Source organism: Crocodylus siamensis, chromosome 2 (assembly GCF_052110815.1).
Source record: "Crocodylus siamensis isolate JL-2025a chromosome 2, ASM5211081v1, whole genome shotgun sequence".
Lineage (NCBI taxonomy): Eukaryota > Metazoa > Chordata > Crocodylia > Crocodylidae > Crocodylus > Crocodylus siamensis.
Window position 1 is genome coordinate 288,493,955 of NC_143396.1, and position 25,034 is coordinate 288,518,988.

General features: G+C 48.0%; 2 protein-coding genes across 4 annotated transcripts in view; one reads left to right on the top strand and one right to left on the bottom strand.

Moving 5' to 3' along the window:
- ATL1 (atlastin GTPase 1) overlaps window positions 1–10,448 on the top strand; it is a 44,313-nt gene extending 33,865 nt beyond the window's left edge. Inside the window, exons 11-14 of one of the 2 annotated variants that reach the window (XM_090034340.1) lie at window positions 282–353; window positions 724–1,155; window positions 3,229–3,243; window positions 9,549–10,448. In XM_090034340.1, coding sequence (XP_089890466.1) covers window positions 282–353; window positions 724–1,155; window positions 3,229–3,243; window positions 9,549–9,659 — 630 coding nt within the window. In that variant the 3' untranslated portion in view covers window positions 9,660–10,448. The remainder of the gene's footprint in view (window positions 1–281; window positions 354–723; window positions 1,156–3,228; window positions 3,244–9,548) is intronic. The other variant, XM_090034341.1, reaches the window with a different exon arrangement.
- A 2,784-nt stretch (window positions 10,449–13,232) lies between these two features.
- The window catches only part of SAV1 (salvador family WW domain containing protein 1), a 30,885-nt gene continuing 19,083 nt past the window's right edge, over window positions 13,233–25,034 (bottom strand). The window contains exons 5-6 of one of the 2 annotated variants that reach the window (XM_090034344.1): window positions 24,756–24,840; window positions 14,356–14,484 (exon numbers count right to left, since the gene is read on the bottom strand). In XM_090034344.1, the coding sequence (XP_089890470.1) occupies window positions 14,479–14,484; window positions 24,756–24,840 (91 nt within the window). In that variant the 3' untranslated portion in view covers window positions 14,356–14,478. Of the gene's footprint in view, window positions 14,485–24,755; window positions 24,841–25,034 lie in introns of both variants that reach the window. The other variant, XM_090034343.1, reaches the window with a different exon arrangement.

Consider the following 25,034-nt stretch of genomic DNA (forward strand, 5'->3'; position numbering starts at 1 on the left):
CTGCAACGTAAGACTATTGCTGCTTGTTCATCTGCCCCCACTGAGAACAGAGATGGAGTAGGGCTCCTCTTATTGATAGGAGAGAAAAGGCAAAGGGGCTGGTAGAGAGCTGTCATGGGGGTGCAGAGAGGAAAGCATTCTGTGAAAACTAGAGAGCTGCTTAATTTTTGCACGCACGCACACTTCAGAGAGCAAGGATATGCATGGTGTGTACCCGTGCACACGGGCAGGCAGCTCTTGACAAGACCTGATCTAAACCTTGCTTTCTGCCTCCCTCGCAGGCCACAGCAGAAGCTAACAATTTAGCAGCAGTTGCCACTGCCAAGGACACCTACAACAAGAGGATGGAAGAGGTAAGGCCAACACTGGTATTTTTGCTGAGACCAAACGTATTTCCCAAGTGACTAGACGGCAGAGGACCTGCCTTTACGAGGCAGCTTATGGTGACACCTCTACCTGGGAACGATTTACTGATCCAAACTTTTCAGTGAAACTTGGGAGGAATTTAGATGCAGGTGTCTCAGGTGACTAAAATGCTAAATGTCAAAAACATGCTTTCAGGGCCTCTTTCAAACAACAAATCTGTGGTCTCCAGCAGTCAGGTGGTAAAAATCACCAGCCAGTTCCAGTGCCTGGGGGGGAGGGGGGCACAGTCTCAGACCCAGGACCCACCGTGATCGGCCTGACACGTGTTTTGAGTAAGCAGCTCTTTTCTCCCTCCAGGTCTGTGGGGGTGACCGGCCTTTTCTTGCACCCAGCGACCTCCAGAGCAAACACCTGGAGCTCAAGGAGGAAGCAGTGAAGCTGTTCCGTGGCGTGAAGAAGATGGGTGGGGAGGAATTCAGTCGCCGTTACCTCCAGCAGCTGGAGAATGAGATAGATGAGCTCTACATACAGTACATCAAGCACAACGACAGCAAGAACATCTTCCACGCTGCACGTACCCCTGCAACATTGTTTGTGGTCATTTTCATCACCTATGTGATCGCCGGTGTGACCGGATTCATTGGGTTGGACATCATAGCTAGTCTATGCAACATGATAATGGGGCTGACCCTTATCACACTGTGTTCCTGGGCATATATCAGATACTCTGGGGAGTACAGAGAGCTGGGAGCAGTAATAGACCAAGTGGCTGCAGCCTTGTGGGACCAGGTAGGAGAAATCACTTCTGATACTGATGTACGTTCTCTGACCTTGATTTTCTTGGGGCTTCTCTCCTTGGAAACAGCCTTTAGATGCAACATCTGAGGTTGCTGAGTTGTCCCCGCCAGAGTCAGCTGCAAGACTTGGGCTTAGCTTAACCAGACCCAAAACATCTAGAGCAGAGGTGGCCAAACCGAGCTGCGTGCAGCTCCTGGGCAGTGCAGACGTAGCTCCTGAAGCAAAGGAAACAGTTCAATAAAGGCAAACAGTTTTTTCCTTGCTCTCCGTTCATTTACTTGCTACTCTTGAGTTTCTTCTGTTCTCTCACAGTAGTTTTTCTAGGAAATCATGCAACGATAAAACCGTTTCATGGACTGGGCCCTGGGTGCAAAGCACCGGCGCCGGGGCCTGCGGGTCTGCAGCCTTGCGCATCCTGTTGCTCTTGGCTGTTTCAAGGTCCGGGACTGTGGCTAGCAGCGTGCTGGAAGTTTGGCCACCTCTGATCCAGACAGGGACCTCTGCCGGTGTCTCCAGCATTTCAGCCCCTTCCAAGCCGTTCCTGTAGACTTGCACCCGCGGGATCTGCCTGCGTGGGGCGGACAGAACCGTGCAGCCGACACGAGTGACTGGGGTGTCGGGGGAGATGCTGGTGGCCAGGACGGCGGCCCGGGGCAGAACTCCCCTCTCCCTTCGCTCACTTAGCAAAGCAAAATGGATACAAGAGTGACAAGGTTTAACATACCTCTTCCCTGAGCTGGATGGGCAAAAACATCCCCTGTTCAGACGCTCTGGGTTGTGCAACCCTGAGTCCTAAGGCAAGGCTCATGATGCAGCTGGCTGGGTGGACAATTCCCAACAAAACCAATGGCAGGGGAAGAGTTAGCTGAAACCCAAACCTCTCCGGGGGATGTTTTGAGTCATCCCTCACTGGAAAGATTTCTCAGGCCACCCTGGCATTTCTGGTCAGAGTGGAGAGAGGGAGGGAGGGAAGCAAGCCACAGCAGATAGGGACTGAGACACTGCTGGGATGTGGCAGATCCAGGTCCACCTCCCTGCTCTGCTGGATTCAGGGCTGAGACGGGCTCCTTCTCCCAAGGCGAGAGCATTCCTGTAGCTGCTGCCCCCGGCTGCTAAAGTTGGAAGTCGCTGCATCCCCTCGCCGGCTACGTTGCAGGCAGACAGCACTTGCAGGTGTAAAAAAAACAATCTGTATTGCAACTCTTCCTCCCTCTAAACCCTTCGGCAACAAGCCGTTTCCTTTGCTGTCGGGTGGGCGTGGGATTCTGCCATTCCCATCCCAGCCTGCTGGATCTCGGAGGCTTTGCTCTCGATGGGCCGACCCCGCAGCCCCTGCCCCAAGAGCTCACCGCCTCCGGCAGAGCTTCCGCACCGAGGTCACAGACCTTGGACAGGAACGGCCCCTTGGTTTGGGAAACAAAGCACGGCTCAACCACTGCCCGCCTCTACTTGGAGTCAAAGCTCAGGGCAGATGCGAGATCTCGGTAAGGTCCAAATTAGAAACATCCGTGAAGGGGGAAAACCAAGTTGTAGCAGACTTGTGTCTGTAGTGTGGGCCAGGTCGCAGCCCGTGGCGTATGATTCAAGGTCTTGGAGCCATGTTTCTAGGGCGGTCTCTCCAACTGGGCTATGAGCACCCCTGCAGGGATGCGGCGAACTAGAGGGCGCACGCGAGGAGGGAATGGGAATGCAGGAAGAGGGCAAAGAGAGACCGGCGTGGGGAAGGGAACACTACAATCCCTCTGGGGCGGCTGGTGAGGTTCCCACATGGTTGTAAAGTGATGCTTTCTTTATTATCCAGAACGTGCAATGATAGGGATACAGAGCAGTACAACCGCCTTAAGGAGGGCACGGGACCCAAAGCCCTTCGGGAAGCACTGATACCCCAGGGAGCATGATTTGAGGACTCTCTGGAAGGGAAAGGCTTAATGGATAGAGGGAGCTGGGGAGTGTTACCCTTCAGAAAAAGGCGGTGTACGTGAAGTTGCATGCTGTAACGTTACCGAGAAAGCGCATGATACACACGGATGCTATTTTTTCCTTTTCCCACTGCCTTTGCCACAGGGAAGCACAAATGAGGTAAGTGGCTTTACGGTTGTCACACGTCTCCCCTGGTTGCATGCCTCATCATCTGTCCTTTCTGCACAGCTACCGTCCTGAGGGCATGCGGCTGACTGGCACGGAGAGGCCAGCTCGCCCGCCTTCACCGAGAAAGTCCCCGTGCTGTATGCATGTTTAAGTTACTTGGCTCGACTTCGGTTTTTTGTAGCTTGTAGAAATGTGAAAGACTCCTGGAGTGGCTGGGATTCCCAAAGCGGTGGATGGAGCTCAGTGCCTAACTCCCCATGAATTTCCCAAGGGGAGTTGGGCACCTGAACACATTAGGCTCCTTTGAAAATCCCACCTCTCTGCTCCTCATGGAGCAACAAGAGAGTTAACAGGCTACGCTGCCTGGGAACGCAGCCTCCCTGTGCCATTAGCCAGCAAGAAAGTCCATCTGCCTTACCAGTATCTCTCCAAACATACTTTGAAAAGCCCTGTATCCGGCCAGACAGACCAGCGGTGCTCTTCAGCAGATGCACGAGTCAGGACACGTGGATCCAATCACAAGCTCACAGCCAAAAGCCCTAGGAAGAAGTTGAAGCCTGTGGGGAAAAGAAATCCAAAGAATACGCTAGGAAATCTGGTCGTCACACCAGACAACAAAGCTAACCTATTTAACGACTTCTTTGCCTCCATTTTCCTGAGCAGGGACCAGATCAGCCCCCACCGGGCCCCCTCAGGCCCCAGGGGAGGCGCCCCAGGCCAAGGGTCAGGGAGGATCTAGTCGGGGAACGTCTGGGGGGACGGGACGTATTCAAATCAGCGGGTCCTGACGATCTCCACCCCCGAGCGCTGAGGGAATTGGCTGCGGTCATTGCGGGACCCCTGGCACGGCTGTACGAGCACTCGTGGGGCTCTGGTGTGGTGCCGGAGGACTGGAAGACAGCTAACATGGTTCCCATCTTTAAAAAGGGGAGGGAGGAGGACCTGGGAAACCATAGGCCAGTTAGTCTTACCTCAATCCTGGGCAAGCTTTTTGAGAGAGTTATCCTGGCACATGTCCGCAAGGGGCTGGGGGGAGATCATGCTTAGGGGCAACCAACACGGGGTCATCAGTGGCAGGTCCTGTCAGACCAAGCTGGTGGCCTTCTACGACCAGGTCACCAAATCCTTAGACGCAGGGGGAGCAGTGGACATCGTCTTCCTGGACTTTCAGGAGGCCTTCGACACTGTCTCTCACCCCATTCTCATCAAGAAACTGGGGGCTGTGGTGTCGACACCCACACAGTCAGACGTGTCGCCAACTGGCTGGAGGGCCGCACCCAGAGAGCGGTGGTGGACGGGTCATTTTCGCCTTGGAGGGATGTGGGCAGTGGGGTCCCCCAGGGCTCGGTCCTCGGGCCCGCACTGTTCAACATCTTCATCAGCGACTTGGACGAGGGGGTAAAAAGCACCTGTTCAAATCTGCTGATGGCACCAAGATGTGGGGGCATGTGGGCACGCTAGATGGGAGGAACAGGCGGCAATCGCACCTGGACAGGTTACAGGGGTGGGCGGATGAGAACAGGATGGGATTCAGCACCGACAAGTGCGAGGTGCTGCACCTGGGGAGGAAGAACCGGCACCATACCGACAGGCTGGGGAACTCCCTTCTCGTCAGTGCAGAGGCAGAAAAGGATCTTGGAGTCATCACTGATGCCAAGATGAACATGGGCCGGCAGTGTGGGGACGCGGTCAGGAAGGCCAACCGCACCTTGTCCTGCATCCACAGATGCATCTCGAGCAGGTCCAAGGAGGTGATCCTCCCCCTCTATGCGGCACTGGTCAGGCCGCAGCGGGAGTACTGCGTCCAGTTCTGGGCGCCGCACTTCAGGGGGGATGTAGACAACATGGAGAGGGTCCAGAGGAGGCCACTTGCACGGTCAGGGGGCAGCAGGGCAGGCCCTATGAGGAGAGGCTGCGGGACCTGAACCTGTTCAGCCTCCACAAGAGAAGGCTGAGGGGGATCTTGTGGCCTGTTGCAAACTAGTCGGGGGGACCAGGAGGCACTGGGGGGGTCCCTGCTCCCCCAAGCGCTGCCAGGAGTGACCAGTTATAAGTCAGAAGCTAGCAGAGTGGAGATTCAGACTAAACTTCAGGATGCGCGACTTCACGGTCAGGGCGGCTAGGGTCTGGAACCAACTTCCAAGAGAAGTGGTGCCGGCTCCTACCCTGGGGGGCTTTAAGAGGAGCTTAGCTGAACACCTTGCTGGGGTCGTTTGACCCCAGTACTCCTTCCTGCCACGGCAGGGGGTCGGACTAGATGATCTGCTCAGGTCCCTTCCAACCCTACTAACTATGAAATTATGAATATAGGGAGGCATTTGATTACCAAACATTTGATCCGAATCACTTGCTTGTGCCAGGCAGAAGTTGTGCTCTGTTGCTTTTAACGTTCCAGGTTAATATGGGCAGTTTTTTTGTGCTGGCTCAAACGAGGAGGCCTGAAAACTGGTTTCTTTTCTAACAGCCAAGTCTTGCATTGCTGCTCAGCACTCCTGCTGAAACTAATGGCAATTTCCCCTCGGTGAGGAGCCAAGGCTCTCCTCTTGCATTTCCCGAAAGCACTGTTCACCGCTCCCAGGATGTGAACGTACGTCAGAATAAGTGAAAATCAGAGACGTGGCAAATCTCACTTACCTCCCCACGTACCACCTTCTGCAGGGAAACCACCGGGTCAGGTGTTTTGCTCTGTGCCCTGTAGGATAAACCCTGCCTTTGTCACATCAGTGAGAAGCAGATTCCCCTGCCCTGCTATTAATCATGCTTTATGGGCAATGCTGTCTGGTGCTTAGATTAAAGGAGTGGCATTCAGACTCCCATAAAGCCACAGAGAAGTCAGGCTGGAAGGGACCTCCAGAGGTCATCTAGTCCAATCCTCGGCTGGATCATCCTATGCAAACCATCCCGTTCAAATCCATAATCCAGATCCATGCCCCATTCTGTCACTTATCACTTCCACGATGCAGTCTGTTTCTCGGGACAGCAGGTGAGATGCCAGGCTGCTTTGCAGGGCTGTCCTGGAAGGAACTGGAATTAGATGTAGCTATAGCAGGGCTGCCTACCCGGTGGCTTGCAGGCCACATGCGGCCCAGGAGGGGTTGATGTGCAGCTGCCAGGCTCCCGACTGGCCACTGCTCTCCCACATCTGTGACTGCTATCACAGGGCTTCCCTCCCTCTGCTGATTCCCGCCCTGGTCCCAGGGGGTGGGACAGTGCAGGAAGCTGTGGCTGAGTCTGGGGTCTGATGCAGCAGGATGAGGAGTGGGGAAGAGGAAGGTCACAGGCACACGGTGCAGCGGCAGGGGGCATCCGTGGGATGCATAGCCTGGGGGAGACTATGGCTCATCACAGCAGCATGAAAGTTGGACAGCCCTGAGCCAAAGCACCGGGACCTGCAGACTGAAAAGGGCGGCATGAGTGTTTCCCAGTTGTCATGTATTTCAGATGTTCCCAACCCCCAGGACTGAGCCGTGAAGGGTTGGCTGCTGGACCAGAAGCCCAGAAGTGACCGGTATACTGTGGACCGGCAGCCAACCCTTTTTTATACTTAGTATAGGCACAGACATTTTATACAGAGTATAAAAAAGGGTTGGCGGCCGGTCCACGGTATGCTGGTCACTTCCGGACTGCAGTTTGTCGGTCTGCAGTTTGCCGGTCCACGGTCACTTCCAGGCCGCGGTCTAAAAAGGTTGGGAACCACTGACATATATCTTCCCCATCAGCGTGAGCAATGTCCTAGCGCCCCTGCTCTTAGAGCTCGTGTGTCACGATTCGGTGACAGGACCAAACGAGCGCTGCGGATCAGGCTGCGAGAGCCAAGGGAACCCACCAGCCGTGGAGCTCTTTGAACGGCAGCTTGTACTTGGTCACTGGTTTTTCAAGCAGTTTCCCCCCGAGCTGGTTGAAGCGTTCCTCCTGAGACCAGATGCCATCGGGGACCCCGGCAGCTCCTGGGCTGTGGTGCCACCAAGCTCTCAGCAGACTTTTAACCATCCAGCAGGGGCCCTGTGGAGACACAATTTGACTCACTGCCGTTCCCAGCTGGCTGTCAAAAACCGCCTACCTTGGTACCCAGAAGCACCTGAATTTGGAGCATCTCAATGAAAAATGATTTTCTTGCCTGTGGACTTCCACATGGAAATCTGGGCCAGGGGCCTTTCCTGGTCGTGCACAAGTAGCAGAAGACAAAGAACCCCCTTACCTCCAGGGCACTCTCAGTGGCTCTTCTCTGTAGACTGCCATGGAGTTGTGAGGAAGGACAACTGGAAAAGCACCATTAAAAGTGTTATGAGAGCCTCTGATTTGCGTTAAACAAGGAGAGGGAAGCTTATTCTAAGCAATCCCAGAGTTGACAATGTAAGATTAAGGCACGTTCTTAGTGTTGGGGATGAAATCGAATTTTTAGCAGACTTCAGCCACAAGCCCTGGCTCTGGCCTCCTGGGCACTGTCTCTCTCCATGCCAGGCAATGGGAACAACCGCCGGGCCCAATACCCCAGGCACCAATGCTGACCTCCCTCCGGAAGTTGTATTGCATTTACCTGGGGTCCTTCAGACCTTCTGGTTGCTGAAAATTGGGCCCACTCTTTGCCAGCCTGTTTCTCTTCGCTCAGGCAGAGCAGGAGGTGCAGCTGTGCTTAGCAGAAGTTTTGAGCAGTCAGCACCAACTTTTCTCTGATAAGAGCGGCCGTGAGCTTGGCTTCTTGGTCAGCACAGCTGGGCTTGACAGCGTTTGCACTGGAGACCATTGGGCTCAAAGTAGCCATGGACCAGGACCCACAAGTCCAACTGCCAGAGGCCCCTGGCACTAACACTTACCCTTAAATCTCCCCTCGGGCTTCAGCACATCCCTCGTAGAGCTCAGTTTCGAGTTGGTCTCCATGGTGCCACCCTGCCCTGCCCCTGGTTTGAGAGAGACCCCTCCTAAAGCAGGCCTTGTCCTTTCATAACCAACCTGTTTGCCTGACGGGGAGGCCGACGCCAAGTTTGTTCGCAGCCCACCCAGGAGCAGCGTTTTCACTGGATAGTAACTCGCTTTACTTCCCAGGATGCTTCTGCTGGTCATTAAGGGGATGGGGGTTCATGGAGGTTTACTGACTGCCCCCCATTTGTCTTCTACTAGCTGCAAGGGTGTCTCTTGACACCTCCTGCACTTTTCAGCTCAACATGGAGACTCACCGAGGCACCGGCAAACTGCTCTGCACTCCCGCAGCAATGGCCTCCAGCGAAGAAAGTGGAGGGTGCTGATTCACAGGTGCTCGTCGTTGCTGGCCAGCCCTCGATTGGAGGATGGTCTCTACCATGGCTCGCTGATGGGTCTTGAGGCAACTTGAGTCCCATCCTTGAGCCACAGACCTGTCTGCAGAAGTTACAGGGCTTCCCACAGGGTAGGCCATAGGCCAAGATTTCTCTCCTTTTCCTTCCTCCACTCAACGGTCCCAGTGGCACAGGCCTTGCTCTCGTCCTGGGAACAGGGCAACCTTCATGTTGATGAAAGAAAACCAACAGATTCACGTCACTCTGAGCTTGCATGGCCACGATGAATAGCAAATATTCCTTTAACCTAGAGCCTTAGGCTTGAACATTTAATGCTTGGTCAAAACTATTTTTTAAAGACATGGTTGTATTCACAATGAATTCTCCACAAACAATGGGGGTAAAAATACTTATCGTCTAGCAAATCAGTGTCTCTGTAGTGGTTTGTGTGGTCTCATCTAGAAGATAGCAACACGCATGCCACTAGCAAGACACTGCTGAAAATGAAATGATATGCATTTCTCTACAGAACGTGTGCATGTTGGATGCCTGAAATCTGCTACATGGCATGTTCAACAGCAAAATGAATGGGTATATTGTATGTACCGCCAGCTTAAAACCACGAAGTACAACGTGTGCAGGAGACCACCCTTACTAGACAAGTGTGGGACTTGAAATCAGGGTCCCCAGGTTTGATAGGATTTGTAAAAAGTCTTTCATTGCATGAGCCGTGCTTTAGCAGTCCTTAAAGCTGGCGTGTAAGGAATGCTTCTGTAACTAATCCATATTTAAAGGCATGACATTGGCATTCCTCAATGGAAGAAAAGTCAAGCCCCTAATGGTTGGGTTAAGTATTGCTTTTCTCCCTCTAAACAGCAGACCGTGTAAAGATAGCGGGTTCAATCTATATGTCTTTTATGTCAAGGAAATGGAGATGCAAGTCATTCACTGCATCCCAGGTGCCCATCGTGACTGTTGAGCCTGCTACTGTAACGTTTCATAAAATACTGAGCTAAGAATTAAATACTTTGTCTTTTTTTTTAGGCTCTGTACAAACTTTATAGTGCAGCAGCAACGCACAGACATTTGTACCACCATGCATTCCCTGCACAGAAAGCAGAATCTGCCGAAGGCTCAGAAAAGAAGAAGATGTAAACTGGAGGCTCTCAGGCAGCTGCATGACAGGAACACCTCCGCCTTCTCATCGGTTAAATACTCTCACTGTTGTACCTATGCTCAAGTGTCTGAAGCTCCTGAAATGGAAAAGGGAGAATGAAAAAACAAAATGTGCTTGTAAGCCGGTTTGATGTGTTTGCTTTTTAAGTTTGGCAACACTGTTTGATGGGAAGATATAGGCATGTTTTTCATTTTGTTAATATGTACATATTTATTTTGCTGCAAATATATACAATGCTCTTATAATTTTTAATATCAAACATCATTTCCAGCTGATTTAGGAAATCTTGTTTTCCGCTTTAAATCCGTACACGTTATTCTACAGGCATTAATAAAATGATGTGGTAATAGGACTACAAGTTTTCCAGAAAGCATCTTGGCAGTCTTCAGAAGGACGACCTCTTCTTCTGTTACTCCCAGAATTTGAGCGAGCATATCATGTAACCAAAGGTTTTCGATCAATTAACGTTTTCCTCATATCTGCCATGACTACATGATTGCATCAGTACAAGTGAAAAAAAAATGTGTTAACTTGCTTTGTCAGAAATTGTAAGGACAGTTCTTCTTGTATGGTATGTTTAATGATATTGTAAGGAAAGCAAACTTTTTCTGTTCCTAACTTTCATGCACAAAAAGATCACTTTGTGCATGTATTTGAGAAAGTTTCACTGTATTTCTGTATATACACACACATACGGCATAGAATGTGTTCAACAGTTCTATCTATTCTTTTATTGTCAAACGATTAAAGTTTGCTTTTGGTTCCTACGAAGCGGATCCTATTGTAAACATTTACGTATTCATTGATGGTGCCCTCATAGACTTTAAAGTTAGACTCCAGTGGCAGAAAGCAAGGTAAGCTCATACTTTACTGGATAACTAAGAGAAGTTTAGTTGTAAGCAGCAGGCTCATCTCATCAGTCGTAAAAGGGCCCTTTGCTTACCACCACAATTTCCTTTAAAATCAACTGCAGACTACCATTGAGAAACGCACGCAGTGGAATTTGCTTCTGTTGATCATTCAGCTGCACCAACGGCATCAAACATCTGGCCTATTGGCCAGATGCAATCCAGCCAAGATCTTATCTGACTCTGTTTCACAGGCCAGATTCAGATTCTGCATTATGGAAACTTCAGTTTAAAAAGTAGCTTCTGGATCTTACAGTTAAAGAAAAGTTCCCATATACAAAGTAATGCAAAGCCAGCGAGATCTTTGCCAGGGTCTGCAGACAACCAGAAACACCCTAAGGGACATGACACACATCCATACAGCAAGACTCATGGAGGTGTTTGGCTCAGGAAATGACATGCTTTAAAGGCAGATTTTAAACTTCACAGATGCGTGGCCACCCGAACAGCACAAGGACTGCACACTGCTTGTGCACACACAGAAGACAGCACTATTTCCCACTGAATACTACCGAATGCCCCAGAAATTTTGTTCTGCATTCAGCTCATGTGTCAGCCTCCTGTTGCTATCAGCTGGCGATCTTCTGTGGATCAGGAACATTGGAGGGCCACCCATTTTATACACACGGCAGCAGAATTAAAATATACTGTGGCCCTGCCCATGGATTGAGTTTAACATCTGCTATGCAGACCAAATCTTCCCAGAATCTCATTATTGCTTACATCTTTTCACAGAATCATAGAAAGTGAAGGTTGGAAGGCACCTCAGGAGGTCACATCTAGTCCAGTGGTTCTCAAAACTTTTTTGTACCAGACCCATTCATAAACATCAGTGGCCAGTCCGACCCACTGCCCCTGCCCAGAGTCCCCCACCATGGAGAAGGGAACCCCCACGCAGCCCCTTGCAGGCTGGAACTCCACCAGCCCGCAAGGGAAAAGCCACAGATTCCCACGTTTCTTTTAAAGGAAAATCCATTTTTAGAGTTTGTTCACAACCCTTTCATATATTTTTGCAACCCACTTATGAGTTGCAACCCACGGGTTGAGAACTGCCGATTTAGTCCAACCCCCTGCTCAAAGCAGGACCATCCCCAACTAGATCATCCCAGCCAAAGTTTTGTCCAGCTGGGTTTTGAAAACCTCCAAGGATGGAGCTTCCAACCATCTCCCTGGGTAACCTGCTCCAGTGCTGCACCACCCTCCTAGTGAGAAAATTCTTCCTAATATCCAACCTAAACCTCCCTGGCTGCAACTTGAGCCCATTGCTCCTTGTTCTGTTACCTGCCCCCACTGAGACCAGCCCAGCTCCATCCTCTTTGCAACCCCCCTGCAGGGAGTTGAAGGTTGCGATTAAATCCCCCTTTGGGCTTCTCTTCTGCAGACTAAATCTGCCCAGTTGCCTTAGCTCCATTTCATAAGTCATGTCCCCAAACCATTTTAACTGCTGTCTGCTGGATTCTCTCCAATGTGTCCACATTTTTTCTATAATGGGAGGCCCAAAACTAAACACAATACTCCAAGATGCGGCCTCAACAGGGCTGAATAGAGGGGAATAGTCACTTCCCTTGGCTACTAGCAACACTCCTACCAAAGCAGCCCGGGATGCCGGTAGCCTTCTTGGCACCAAGGGCACACTGCTGGCTCATATTCAGTGTATTGTGCACTGTCGCCCCCTGGGCCTTGTCTGCGGAGCTGCTGCCCAGCCGGTTACCCCCAGGTTGCACCGGTGCATGGGGCTGTTGTGTCCTAAGTGCAGGACTTTGCACTTGTCCTTGCCAAACCTCATGAGATTCCTTTTGGCCCAGTCCTCCAATTTATCTAAGTCACTCTCAGTCACCCATATCAGAGCACTTTCATAGTTGTGCAGATTGGATCTTACTACCTTTCAAAATATATCTGTGCTATGTCCACTGTCCCAGCCACCTGCGGAGTGTTTAGATTGAGAGTGTGGTTGGGGGTAGAAAGGTAAGAAAGATTTATTGACTTAAAAAAACCCCACAACTACGCATAGTAACAAGACAAACCATGACAGACAAAAGCAATTCGAGTCGGCGATTTATCGGCAGTCCCTCTGATGCCCAATACACAGCAAGCTTCTCTTTCCACAAAGTTCAGTGGGGTCAAGCGTCTCCGAACAACGCTGTCTGAGGGGTGCCGGGAAGGACCCTGGAATGCAGTTCTTGGGCTCCTCAAGGTCCATGGGCCCACTGATCCAGGCACCAGCTAACTAATCCTTTTCACAGGGCTGCATCTTTCTTCTGAATTGTTTCCAGCTATTTCAGCTAATTTATAGCTTCTGAAAGACACTGATAACGTACAACCACTTAGATCCCTTTTTTTTCAACTGTCCTTAGACTGACTAACAGCAGTACAAGCCTTGCATTTCTTTGATAAGGTAATTTTAACTGTGCCACAGGGCCTCACTACTACTAGGCTTCGCTAAATTTATTAGGCTTTACTTTATACAAGGCCTCACTACATCTTAAACTATAATTAGGCTTTTAGCAACAACTTATAGCTTAATATTTAAACAAATACAGAAAAACATGTGGTCTAATCTTCACAGAGCCTTCAGCAAGCATGTTTATCACACACATACTTTTCAGCTGCCACGGTCCACTTGAAATTCTGGATAGGCAAATCAATCACATCCACACTTATTAATCAAAAAACAAATTTATTGAAGTGATTTACAGGAAATGTAGTTCTTGTCTGCAACAATAATTATTGCACTAAAAAGGATCCATAAATAACATTTCAGACAGCTAAGGAACCCAAGAAAATATTGGAAGGGGAACCTGTACAATTTTAAAAAAATCATGTATAAAGAGAACTTTGCTACAGGACAATGTTTTTGCAAAAAAATTTTGATTCTTTAAATTCCCTGATTTTATCATGGAGAGTTAAGGGTGATAAAGTCAGCTGGATAATTCTAACATCGCCCAACATGCCTCACTATAAACTACAGTCAGCTCAGCATGCGTAGGTGCTGGTCTTAGTCTCTGAGAGGCTTGCAGGTCATTCTCCCTCTGACAAAATTCTGTGCAGACTAGTGGCAGATCTAAAGTGATCCGCTGCATAAAAACAGAGTAAAAAGATAAGGCAACCTCATGCTTCATTTTGTCGATGAAGCATTTTATTCTGATTGAAAAGCACCTGTTTCTGCACTACTGGCAGGTGCCGCTGGAAAGTAACAATGTTGGTGTTCTGTACATTGAAGTTGTAAACGAGAGCAGTCTCTCTCCAGAGATTAATGTAGGACATATGAAGGGGAATAAAATGATGACTTTCGATTTTAATGTTTTGCATCCATGACATTCTTCGTAATTGCATCTGCTGCTGTTTGAAAATACAGAAGTCAGCTTCTTAATACTACAGCTGGCTGCTAGCAGGAGATACCAGGATGAAGTCCATTTCAGACTCCACACTGGCTCTCGAAATAAACTAAACTTTTTTTTTTTGCACAGAGAAAGATTAACAAACATTTTTCATTCTATGAACAGTACATAATATATGTAGAAAACAATTCAGGAAGATAGTTACAAAGGTGCAACATCAACAAAAATAAGCTGCCTTTTTAACCAAAGCACTTGTTCATGGTTTTTAAAAAAAAAGTGAAAATAATCTTTTAAAGCTTTTTAGTGTTCTCATAAAAGTCAAGTTTAAAAAAAAATCCCCAAAAAACCTGTTAGTTTAAAAATTCTTGCCGTGTTGCTGTGCATACCACTGCTGCCTCTGCTTGCGGTTCTCCAGCTCACTGTGAAGGGCTTGTCTGTACGCTTCATACAGTTTAACAATTCGTTCCAGTTCTTTCATGAAGAGCAGCTTCAGCATTCCCTGGTATGTGTCCAGGTCTGCTAGCTGGAAGAGTTCCCACTTCAGAATGTGATCATATCTGTTTGGATACATGAGCAGCTCATTTACATGCGGTCATAAGCAATTAGCCACAAAACATTATACAAAAATATATAACCCGGAAGTCACCAAGAGCCTATTTCATCGGTAGTTTGCAGTGATAAACCTGTTTCAGATGGAGAACACTTCTGCAGTTGAAAGGCATACGTGAGAATGTCTATATGAGAAAGTAATTTGTTTCCTGAAGGAAGGAGAAACCATCACTTGAGGGGGGGGGTCATTCAATTGCACTTTATTTATGAATTAAACATACCAAATTGTTTAACAGGAAAAAAAACTAAAATGACTGATGGTCACATGGACAAGTGGCTGCTATAAAACAAAAATAAAATACATTCTGGATACATTAAAACACTTCAAATAGGAGTGAGGGTTTTCAATTTTGTCTGAATGCTATGAACAAGAAATATTGGTCAGAAGAGCATGGAAAACGTTATATATTCTCGCATATAACACGCTTTGGAATACAACACATGCTTGTTTTTGAAGATAAGATGAAAGAATAAAAAGTTTCCAGAGTTATGGCTGCATAGAGCAGGTGCAGGGCCAAATCTTCAGCTGACCCACCCTCACTTTCCTGCTTAACTAGAACCCTAGATGCAGCTGAAGAGTGGTCTCCACAGGTGGTCTATGATTTTAAAAGAGCTAGTCTCCAGGGCTGTGAAACAAGGGAGGCTAGGACCAGCCAGCAGATAACAACGGTCTTAAGAAAGGTAGGCTTGATCAGTGAAACATCAAGACCATTATAAAGAAGGAGAGACCATCCTTAATGCCTGTGCAGTGAAGAACTGAGCCATAACCCTCAACTGCCTGAACAGTGATGCCACAGCTAATGCTCAATATGGTGTTTCCCAACCTTTTTCGCCCCATGGCACACCGGACGCAGACCAGGGGTGGGCAGTTGGGAATGGGGGAGTTCATGGCCAGCTGGACGCTGATGGGAAGGCATGGTGTGTGGCCAGCCAGATGGCATTTTGAGCTGGAGCCACACTCCACATCCATCTGTGTCCCCAGAGCAGCAGGTGGGGGGCATGGCTCCAGCCCAAGTTCACGGCACACCTGGACGTGCCTGACGGCACATCGGACAGCACACTGGCTCGGAAACCCTGGCTTAATACGTATGCCCCCCATTTACTTTATTTTTGCAGGGGGGAGGGTGATTTTGGGGGAAACGGTGCCTGATGTAGGCAAGAAAATAGAGCAACAGACTGCTTAAACCCAAGACTTCCGGATCTCACAGGATTTTCCTGGGTTCGCAGACTCATAGATGTTAGAGTTGGAAGGGACCTCAATACATCATCGAGCCTGACCCCCTGCACAGGCAAGAAAGTGTGCTGAGTTCAGATGACCCCAGCCAGATGCCTATCCAACCTCCTCTTGAAGACCCCCAGGGTAGGGAGAGCACTATCTCCCTTGGGAGCCCGTTCCAGACCTGGGCCACTCTAACTGTGAAGAAATTCCTCCTAATGTCCAGTCTAAATCTGCTCTCTGCTAGCTTATGGCCATTCTTTCTTGTGACCCCCAGGGGCGCCTTGGTGAGTACAGCCTCACCGATTCCCTTCTGCACCCCCATGATGAATTTATCGGCAGCCACAAGGTCGCCTCTCAACCTTCTCTTGCAGAGGCTGAAGAGGTCCAGGTGCCCTCGTCTCTCCACGTCGCGCTTGGCCTGCAAGCCCTTAGCCATACGAGTGGCCCTTCTCTGGACCCTCTCCAGGTTATCCCCATCTCTCTTAAAGTGCGGCGCCCAAAACTGGACGCAGTACTCCACCTGCGGTCTGACCGGTGCCCGATAGAGGGGAAGTATCACCTCCCTGGTTCTGTTTGTCATGCGTCTGCTGCTGCACAATGAAGTGCCGTTAGCTTTGCTGATGACTTTGTCACACTGACAACTCACATTCATCTTGGGAGTCCACCAGGACGCCGAGATCCCTTTCTGCTTCCGTGCTGCCGTGCAGGTCGTTTCCTAGGCAGTAGGTGGGCTGGGCATTTCTCCTTCCTAGGTGCAGCACTTTGCATTTCTCCCTGTTAAATCACATCCTATTGTTTTCTGCCCGTTTGTCCAACCTGTCCAGGTCTGCCTGTAGTTGTTCCCTGCCCCCCCGGTGTGTCCACTTCTCCCCCCAGTTTTGTATCATCCGCAGACTTGGACAGAGTACACTTCACTCCCTCGCCCAAGTCACTGATGAAGACACTGAAGAGTATCGGTCCAAGGACCGAAATCTGAGGGACCCCACTGCCCACATCCTTCCAGGTCGATACCAACCTGTCCACCACCACTCTCTGGGTGCGACCCTCTAGCCAATTTGCCACCCACCAGACTGTGTAATCATCCAAGTCACAGCCTCTTAACTGGTTCACCAGTATGGGGTGAGATACCTTATTGAAGGCTTTCCTGAAGTCTAAGTAAACGATGACTACCCCTACTCCTGCGTCCAGGTGTTTTGTAACCTGGTCATAAAAAGAGACTAGATTAGTCAGGCATGATCTACCCGCTACGAACCTGTGCTGGTTTCCCCTAGGCATAATTTTGCCTGCTGGGCCCTCACATATATGAGCCTTAATAATCTTTTCAAAGACTTTGCCAAGGATGGAGGTGAGACTGACTGGCCTATAGTTGCCTGGATCCTCCTTCCTCCCCTTCTTGAAAATAGGGACCATATTGGCCCTTTTCCAGTCCTCCGGGACCTGGCCTGTGCACCACGAGAGCTCAAATATTCTTGCCAGTGGCTGTGCAGTGACATCAGCCAGTGCCTTCAGCACCCTTGGATGGAGCTCATCCGGGCCTGCCGACTTAAACACATCCACTCCTTCCAAGTGACTCTGCACCGTCTCAGGGTCAACGCTTGGTAGTTTGACGCCCTGCGGTTGTCTCTCTACGAACCCATTGTGAGACTTGTCTTGCCCCTCATTTAGGAACACTGAGGCAAGCACTTGTTGAAGAGTTCAGCCTTGTTCCCCCCGTCTGTCACCAGTTGCTTTTGCCCATTCAGTAGTGGTCCTATACTGCCCTGGGCCTTCCTTTTACTCTCTATATATCTGAAAAACAAATTTTTGTTATCCTTAACTTGGGATGCCAGCCTGAGCTCCATGGTAGCTTTGGCCTTTCTAACTGCCTCCTTACAACTGCGAGCTGAGGAGGCATACTCCTCTTTAGTAATTTCTCCCTGTTTCCACTGCTTATATGCCCCACTTTTTGCCCTTAGGCTGCTCTGGATGTCTCTGGTTAGCCAAGGAAGCCTCTTGGTCCCTTTCCCCCTGCACTGGGATCGTCTCCCTCGGTGCCCGAAGGATCGCTTCCTTAAGGCACAGCCATCCTTCCTGGCTTCTTTCAGTTCTAACATCTGTTTCTGAAGAGTTTCCTGAACCTTCAAGAGCACTACTAATAGACATACTTTGCTCGTAGGAACAACAGCATATGCACTACATGATTTTTGAAGTGCTCTTCTGCCGCATCATTTGATCCACATTCCTGCTGACTCACATTTCCACATAATGAAGAACATGATGTGAAAGGAAGGCTGCCCAAAACTACCCTTCAAAACCAGCCCCTATTACTGCAGGCGTGGGCAATTATTTGGGTCTGAGGGTCACTTAGTGAGTTGTTGTGGGCTGGGTCAGCACTTCCCCCACCTCTTCCCCCCTGCCCCCCCACAACAGCTCCCCAAAACTCCCTAAATGGCTCTGCAGTCAGCTGGGTAGTTGGGATGGGGCCACAGGTGGGTGGGGAATGGCATCCAGGAGTGGGCAGGCAGGTGAGGATCAGGATCCAGGGCAGTGACAGCGTGGGGCCAAGGCCCAGCTGAGATCTGCTCTCCGCAATGGGTGCTGGTTTTGCAGGTGGCGGTATGCAGGAAGTGGATCATGGCTCTGCCCTGGGCCCCAGCCCTGCGCTGTCACTGCCTCGCAATCCTGGGGTCTCCATGGAAACCAGCTAGGAACCATGCAAGCAAGGCGCGTGGGCAGGCAGGGAGCTGCACCTGGGAGCAGGACGGGTGGGCGGGCCAGGATCTTCAGGTGACAGCACAGGCCTGGGGCCCGGGCCATAGCCATGATCTGCCCGCACATCCCGGCCTGCAGAACCCAGGGAGCAGTGATCCTGGCCCCACCTACCTGTGCCGCTGCTAACATTGCTCCCCGCCTGCCCATAGCTGCTCCTTATCCACCCGTCTGTGTGCCCTACCACGGAGCTCCAGCCCCCAGCGGTGCATGTGTGGTGGACAGGCCAGGGAGCCCAGGCAGCTCAGCTGGGTCTGGTGGTGGTGGCAGCTGGAAAGAACCACTGCTGCCAGGGATGCAGGGAAGCAAGTCTGGCCACTGTACCATCTCAGTCCTGCTGCGCGCCTGGGGGTGGTGGGACTGGCCAAAAGCACCATGGCCTGGGCTGTCCCCTGCACCCGGGCTAGGCAGGACCGAGGGACCTTCTGTGGGCTGGACTCGATGATCTCCCGAGGTCCCTTCCAGCCCTGATGTCTATGAAAATCCCTTGGCAGGCTAGATCCGGCCCCTGGGCTGTATTTTGCCCATCCCTGTATTACTGCTTGTTATAATGGCTATAATGGTCACAGAATGGAGCAAATGAACAAGGAAACATGGTAGCTTGAATTATCCAGTGAAACCTTTTGGATTTTGTAGAATGACCTCACTTCACTGCCTAACCTAACCTGTTCTCCGTAATTAAAACCTGTTGTATCAACCACCAAGAGTTCCCTGCTTAGTAGTTCTCGCTGTGAAATCTGTCCCTGAATGGTCAGTCCTAATGTCTCTTCCTCCAAGGCAATACTCTATATTCTAGTATCTTCTGACATAAAGCAACTTCTTTCTTTCGTTTCCACTGTTACTCTGAGAGGGCAAAAAACCATAACCACTGACAAGGTACTGGGAAGCTGAAATGCTGCCCCTGTGAATAAAGAAGCGTGCAAAATAAGAGAAAGGAAAGGGAAAAAATTATTGTTCTCAGATGTTGTAGGGGACTCCAAATGGGGAAGTTTCATATGTGAAAGCAAAGAAGAGATGTTGTCACCAAGCGTTAATCAAAAACAAGTTGCACTGTGGGAACGTATACACAGCAACTACAGCCAGGTGCAATAAAAAACCTCCAGAGGCCTGCAATTAGACAGCCTCCGTTAAACGACAGATTAGTTACCTTGCAAAATGAAGGGCAAGGCACAGTAAGATGAAAACCCTGAGACAAGGCAGAAAGGCAGTATCAATTAAGGTACTAGAAAAAACATGGGGAGTCATTTTCAATGAATCTGTGAATAAACACCCAAAGTTAGCTGTTTAGCAGATTTTTATATCATTTCTCTATCATTTACATTTTTCTAAACTAGATACCCCCGCTTTCTTTTAGCATTATGTTGCTAAATACACACAGATGCAGCAAGTCAGCCATAAGTTTTTCCTCTGCCAGTAACGGTTTTAATCTCTTGTTTAAACTCAATGATTTATTTTTTCTTCTGTTCTGGAATATGTAAATACCTAACTTTCCTTGATTTCAGACTTCTAATGTATTTCAAAAGGCCAAAATTAGCAACCTACAGAACAATACAAGCAAACCTATCAAGCCTCAGGTATTTCACTAACAGATCTGAGTGCACTGGAAATCTTGTGAATTTTTGCATTTCATGTACATACTGCCAAACAAGTCTTATGACTGATCAAGACAATGCCATTTCTTTTGCAAGTAATTTTCCATGATGAGAACTGGCACAGTTTAGGCTTTAAAGGGAACCAGACAGCTGATCAAATAGAGTCCAATTTTATTTCTATTGTTTTACATGCAACAAAGATTCATTTATATATTAGTCAGTAACTCACACTTATCTAAAATAAACTCCATGCGTGCTGAATTAGGTCACCTGGTATTTCATACCCTTGCTGATTATATCACACCATGGCGTGGCCACCATGACATTTTTCATGTTTACTTCTTCATTTTTTTAGTTTCTCATTATACACACGTGGCTGCTTTGGAAGAACAATGAAGCTGTGATTCAAGCATTCAGAAGTTTGGAAAAGCCACAGCTAAGGTGGCGAAACTGTAATTCATTCCCTTCATGCATATTCAGAGTAGTCTTCAAGCAGAGTCATATGCCATATCCTCCCCCCTTCAGCTCTCCCTAACTTCAGAAACAGGTTAAGCCAGTGATTCTCAACCAGGGTGATGAAGCACCCTGGGGTGCCTTGAGATCTGTGCAAGGGTGTTGCAGGTGTTATACAATGTTAGCACTGCAAACATGATTCACAAGGTAAACCCAGATATTTTATATAGCTTTTACATCTCTTGTGGTCTTTCTTGGTTCTTTGCCACAGAATTGCTCTATTATTTTTCTGCAGTCAAAAAACAAGTGAAAATTGAACTGGAATTTTGGGGGGGGGGGGGGGGGGGGGCCCTCAGTTTAACAAGAGGTGCCTTAGGACTAACGACATTGAAAGCTACTGGTTAAGCTGGGGAGAGAGTCCTCTCTACAGTGTTTCAGCTCCTGTCAAATGATTAGGAACCACCACCAGGCAGGCATGTTTTCCAAATGTACTTTCTGATTTCTCTGTCTGGTTGGTGCCCCTGGAAGTGGGATGATTTTTGGAGACTAGGAGCCAGCAGCCAACTCATGGAAAAATATGGTAGTGAAGCTGGCTTTTTGGAAGCAACACAAAGACCCGTGACAGATTTTCCAGTTCTGCTACAGGCGAAACAGGTAGTCCAGGAGGGAACAGGAAAAGGGCATGGTGCAGGACCAACCCTCATAAGCAGCCCTTTCAATTTGCTGTAGCAACCAGGTTTTCTTGCCCCAGCTGTTCCCAGAAGAACTTTCTCGGTCCTGGTGCTCAGGACTCTGACCTGACCCGTCTAAAGCTTGGGAGAAAATACAAAGCTTCAGGTAAGATCTACATGTGTGAGTCTCTTAACCCCTTTTCTCTCTCTCTGTGCTTTATTCCCAGAGATAATTTGTTTTGAGTTATTGTATTTCTGTATTGATCAGAAACCCCAAAGGGATGCGTCCTGCAGGCTCTAAACTGAGCTGGACAAACGCCAAGGGAACAGCTGTCAAACAGGTATGCTGTAGGCTGGAGAGGTAGATCTTGCAGAGACATTTAGTTTCTCCTGGGAGAACCGCTGCTTTCCCAGAAGAAGCCACAAGCATACATACGTTCAGGCTTTTTCTCCTAGTCTGGAGTTGGGAAAATGGCAAGGTTTTACCTTGCGAGGAATAAAGGCATTTGGTCTGCCCTTGAAAGGGTGCACTCAAGAGACTGCGGTCAAGGATACAGCCAACATGATAAAATTGTAAAGCTTTTTGTCTTCTTCCAAACTTTGTGGGAAAAGGGTATTGTTTTTCCTATGGTCTCATTCCCAGAATTTTGTTTGATCTGCCTCGCTTTCCCGTAGCAGTTCAGGGCTGAACTGTTTTGGTAAACATCTTTATGCATTTATATTCTGCTACTGGATCAACCTTGGTGAAACACCTATCTAAATTATACTTCTCATTTTTTATTCTCTCTCAAGTGTTAATGTGTTCCAGCTTGCTACAGGTGCTACTGATGCAAAGAAAACACCTGATAATCAGCTTGATCTGATGTGAAAAATTCATTCATAAGTAGAGCAATGTGCAAGCCAGGACACCAGGACAAAGAAAGGATAACAGCTGTAAACTGATCTGTGCTATTATAAATAAAAACATTAATATTTTCATCATTAAAAAGGCTCACATCTGGAAAGGCTCCATTACCATCAGAAAGTGGACATGGGAGTACAGACAGCTCCCAAACATTCCAGCTCAGAAACTTCTTTTAATTTTATTCTACGCTGGTAATACTGCACTGCCAAATCAATGATCTTCCCAAGAATTCACTAATGCTGTTCTTCTCAGTGACAACTGTTGATTGAAGGCATTGGTTATCAGAAAGCTGTGCCCTGTCAAGAGTTCTTTGAACTGAACACAGCTATATTATAACAGGCACCTGGGGTGTTTATACATGTGCTCAGGGAGGCGGTAGGGGTGTGTCCGGAGCATCATATGCATCAGTGTCCCCACGCTGAGAAGTGGTGGTGGGGATGCTTTAACTAAAGCTTGTTCAATGAGCTTTAGTTAAAGCGCCCCTGCTGCCATTTCTCAGTGCCGGAGCGCTGATGCATGTGATACTGGAGTGCAGTAATTACCACACTCCAGCAGGCTCAATTGAGTCTAATCCGATGCACCATAATTACACCAAGGGGGTGGGATCATTCAGTTGTAATCAATGCTGGAGGAGCCTCAATGTACATGTATAGGCACCCCGATTCCTGCTTTATCTGGTTTCCATCAACTTGCAGCTTTTCTTTTCTTTTTTTAAATGATTGATAAAGCAGGCTCATAGACAGCTTCAGTTGTGCTCTTCCATAGCTACCTGTGGCTGCCATTACCAGCAAAAGGAACCAGCAAATCAAGACATTATTTTGTATTTTGGTGCCAGGACTTGACTTCAGCTGCTGCCAACATGAGTGGGATAGAGGAGGAGGACTGTTAAGCAGAGATAAAGCCACCAACAGGAGTTGGTTTACCCCAGGTTACTCCACATACACTCAGCTTGCCTTATCAACTGATTGCGTGAAGCTACCAACCAAACAATGGTTTTTATGTTGGCTTCTTAAGTTCTGGATAAAAAGTGCTTGTCAGCATCTGGCAACCCTTCAAACACTTCCAGCAACAGTCCGAACAATAGTTATTTATCACTGCCAGTTTCATAGCACACATACTTTCTGACGTAGTGTAACTACTGAACTGATCTCAGCAGATGGCCAATCCAAAAGTGGACTATCCACACAAAATATTTTGCTCTATTCACTGATTTCAGGCTTTCTGATTCCTATAACCACCTCCGTCCTAGTGCGATTTGATACCCTGGCATATTTTAGCGATTTTAATAAACAGGCTACAAATATAGGAAAAGATGGCCAAAAAATGTTATTCTAATGGTCATTTGGATCAGCTGCTTCAAACACACTTCCTGTCTGTTTGGTCTACTCTGTCCAATCTCTGATCATTTCATACCCTGAAAAGTGTCCCTGAAGTAGTACCTACCAGATATATTAAACACAGTAACAGATTTCTGGCTGTTAGCATGCGACAGGAGGAAATTCCAGATGAGGACACTGGAGTACTAAAATTACCATTATCCATCATCTTCTGGCAATACTTCATTTACCTAAAAGCAGCTAACCTTCCCTTTTAAAGGGTACCCTGCCTTTTAATATGGGGGGTGGGGAAACAGGACAAAAAAAAGGGATATCTAACTTTATCACACACTATCAATTTAGACAAGCAATACTATGGGTTGCACAAGGAAAGTATTAATGCCAATCCCCCATCTGTACTATATTCCCATAGGACTTAACATTTGAAATGATTAAAGCAATTGTTTAAGTCAGAATACAGGGCTAAATCCACAGAAGGGGACAGGTGCTGCAGTGCAGCACTAAATGATGCCTAACATCTGGATGCCTTGCCACCTAGGAAAACATGAAACCCTTAGTTAGGCACCTAGGCTCCCAATGTACTTTGTGTGGAGCCTGACAACTAAGAATAGGACTCCTAGAAACCAGAATGCCAAGTGGAGAGCCACTAAGCCAGGCCAGGAGGAAAATACAGGGACTGGGGCAGGTTTCAGAAGCTGGCTGTGAAAGAATGACTACAGCCTAGCACTTAGGGTGCTCAGCCAGGAGACCCAGCTTCAGGGGAGATAAAAAAAATCAACGATTAAAAATAGTAATTAAAAAAGAAGCTAATTTTTCATTTAAATCATTTTTAAATGCATTTTTCTGGTTAAGTTTTAAAAAAATAAACCTATATAAACTTTTAATTTAAGATATGTTAAAGCTCAAAGATATCATCATGGAATAGAGATTATAACTTCTAATTATATACACTATTTGAGACAATATATTCATGTAACCTTTCTAGAAAAGTTTTATAAATAGGTCAGAACAGGCCATGGACTATATTAGGGGCCCAATCTTATGGGGTTCTCAGAGGCTCCTCTATAGATTAGCAAAGATTAAAGAAAACCGCTCTACCCAATGGGACTCAGTGCTCTGTCTAGATGATCCCATTAAGCATCTCTGTGATGCTTGGTTTCAGTTCTTAAACTGCATTTGTGTCTCCAGAGACAACATCCTTGCTAACAGCAGTATATGGAGATAACAATTAACAGACATGACCCACCCATCATCTCTCGTCTCTCTGCATGTTTGTGTACGCAGTCAACACTTACCCTCTCTCTAAATGTACCAAGTTTCAAGAAGTTAAATGAATAGAGGATTGTGGGGGTAGAGTAGATTTGAACTAGGAGGAGGAGCCTGGAGATAAATACAAGGAGGGAGGGGCAGTAGAAAGAAAAGAGAAACATTTTGAGCAGTTTTTTGAAATTCCAAAATACTTCGGTAACAACCACTTTGCAGCAGCTGCTTTGAAGAAAGTGGGAGAAACCAAACTAAATCCCACAAGACATGCAATGAAACTCAATAGTGGACTATTCTGAGTGCTATATTGA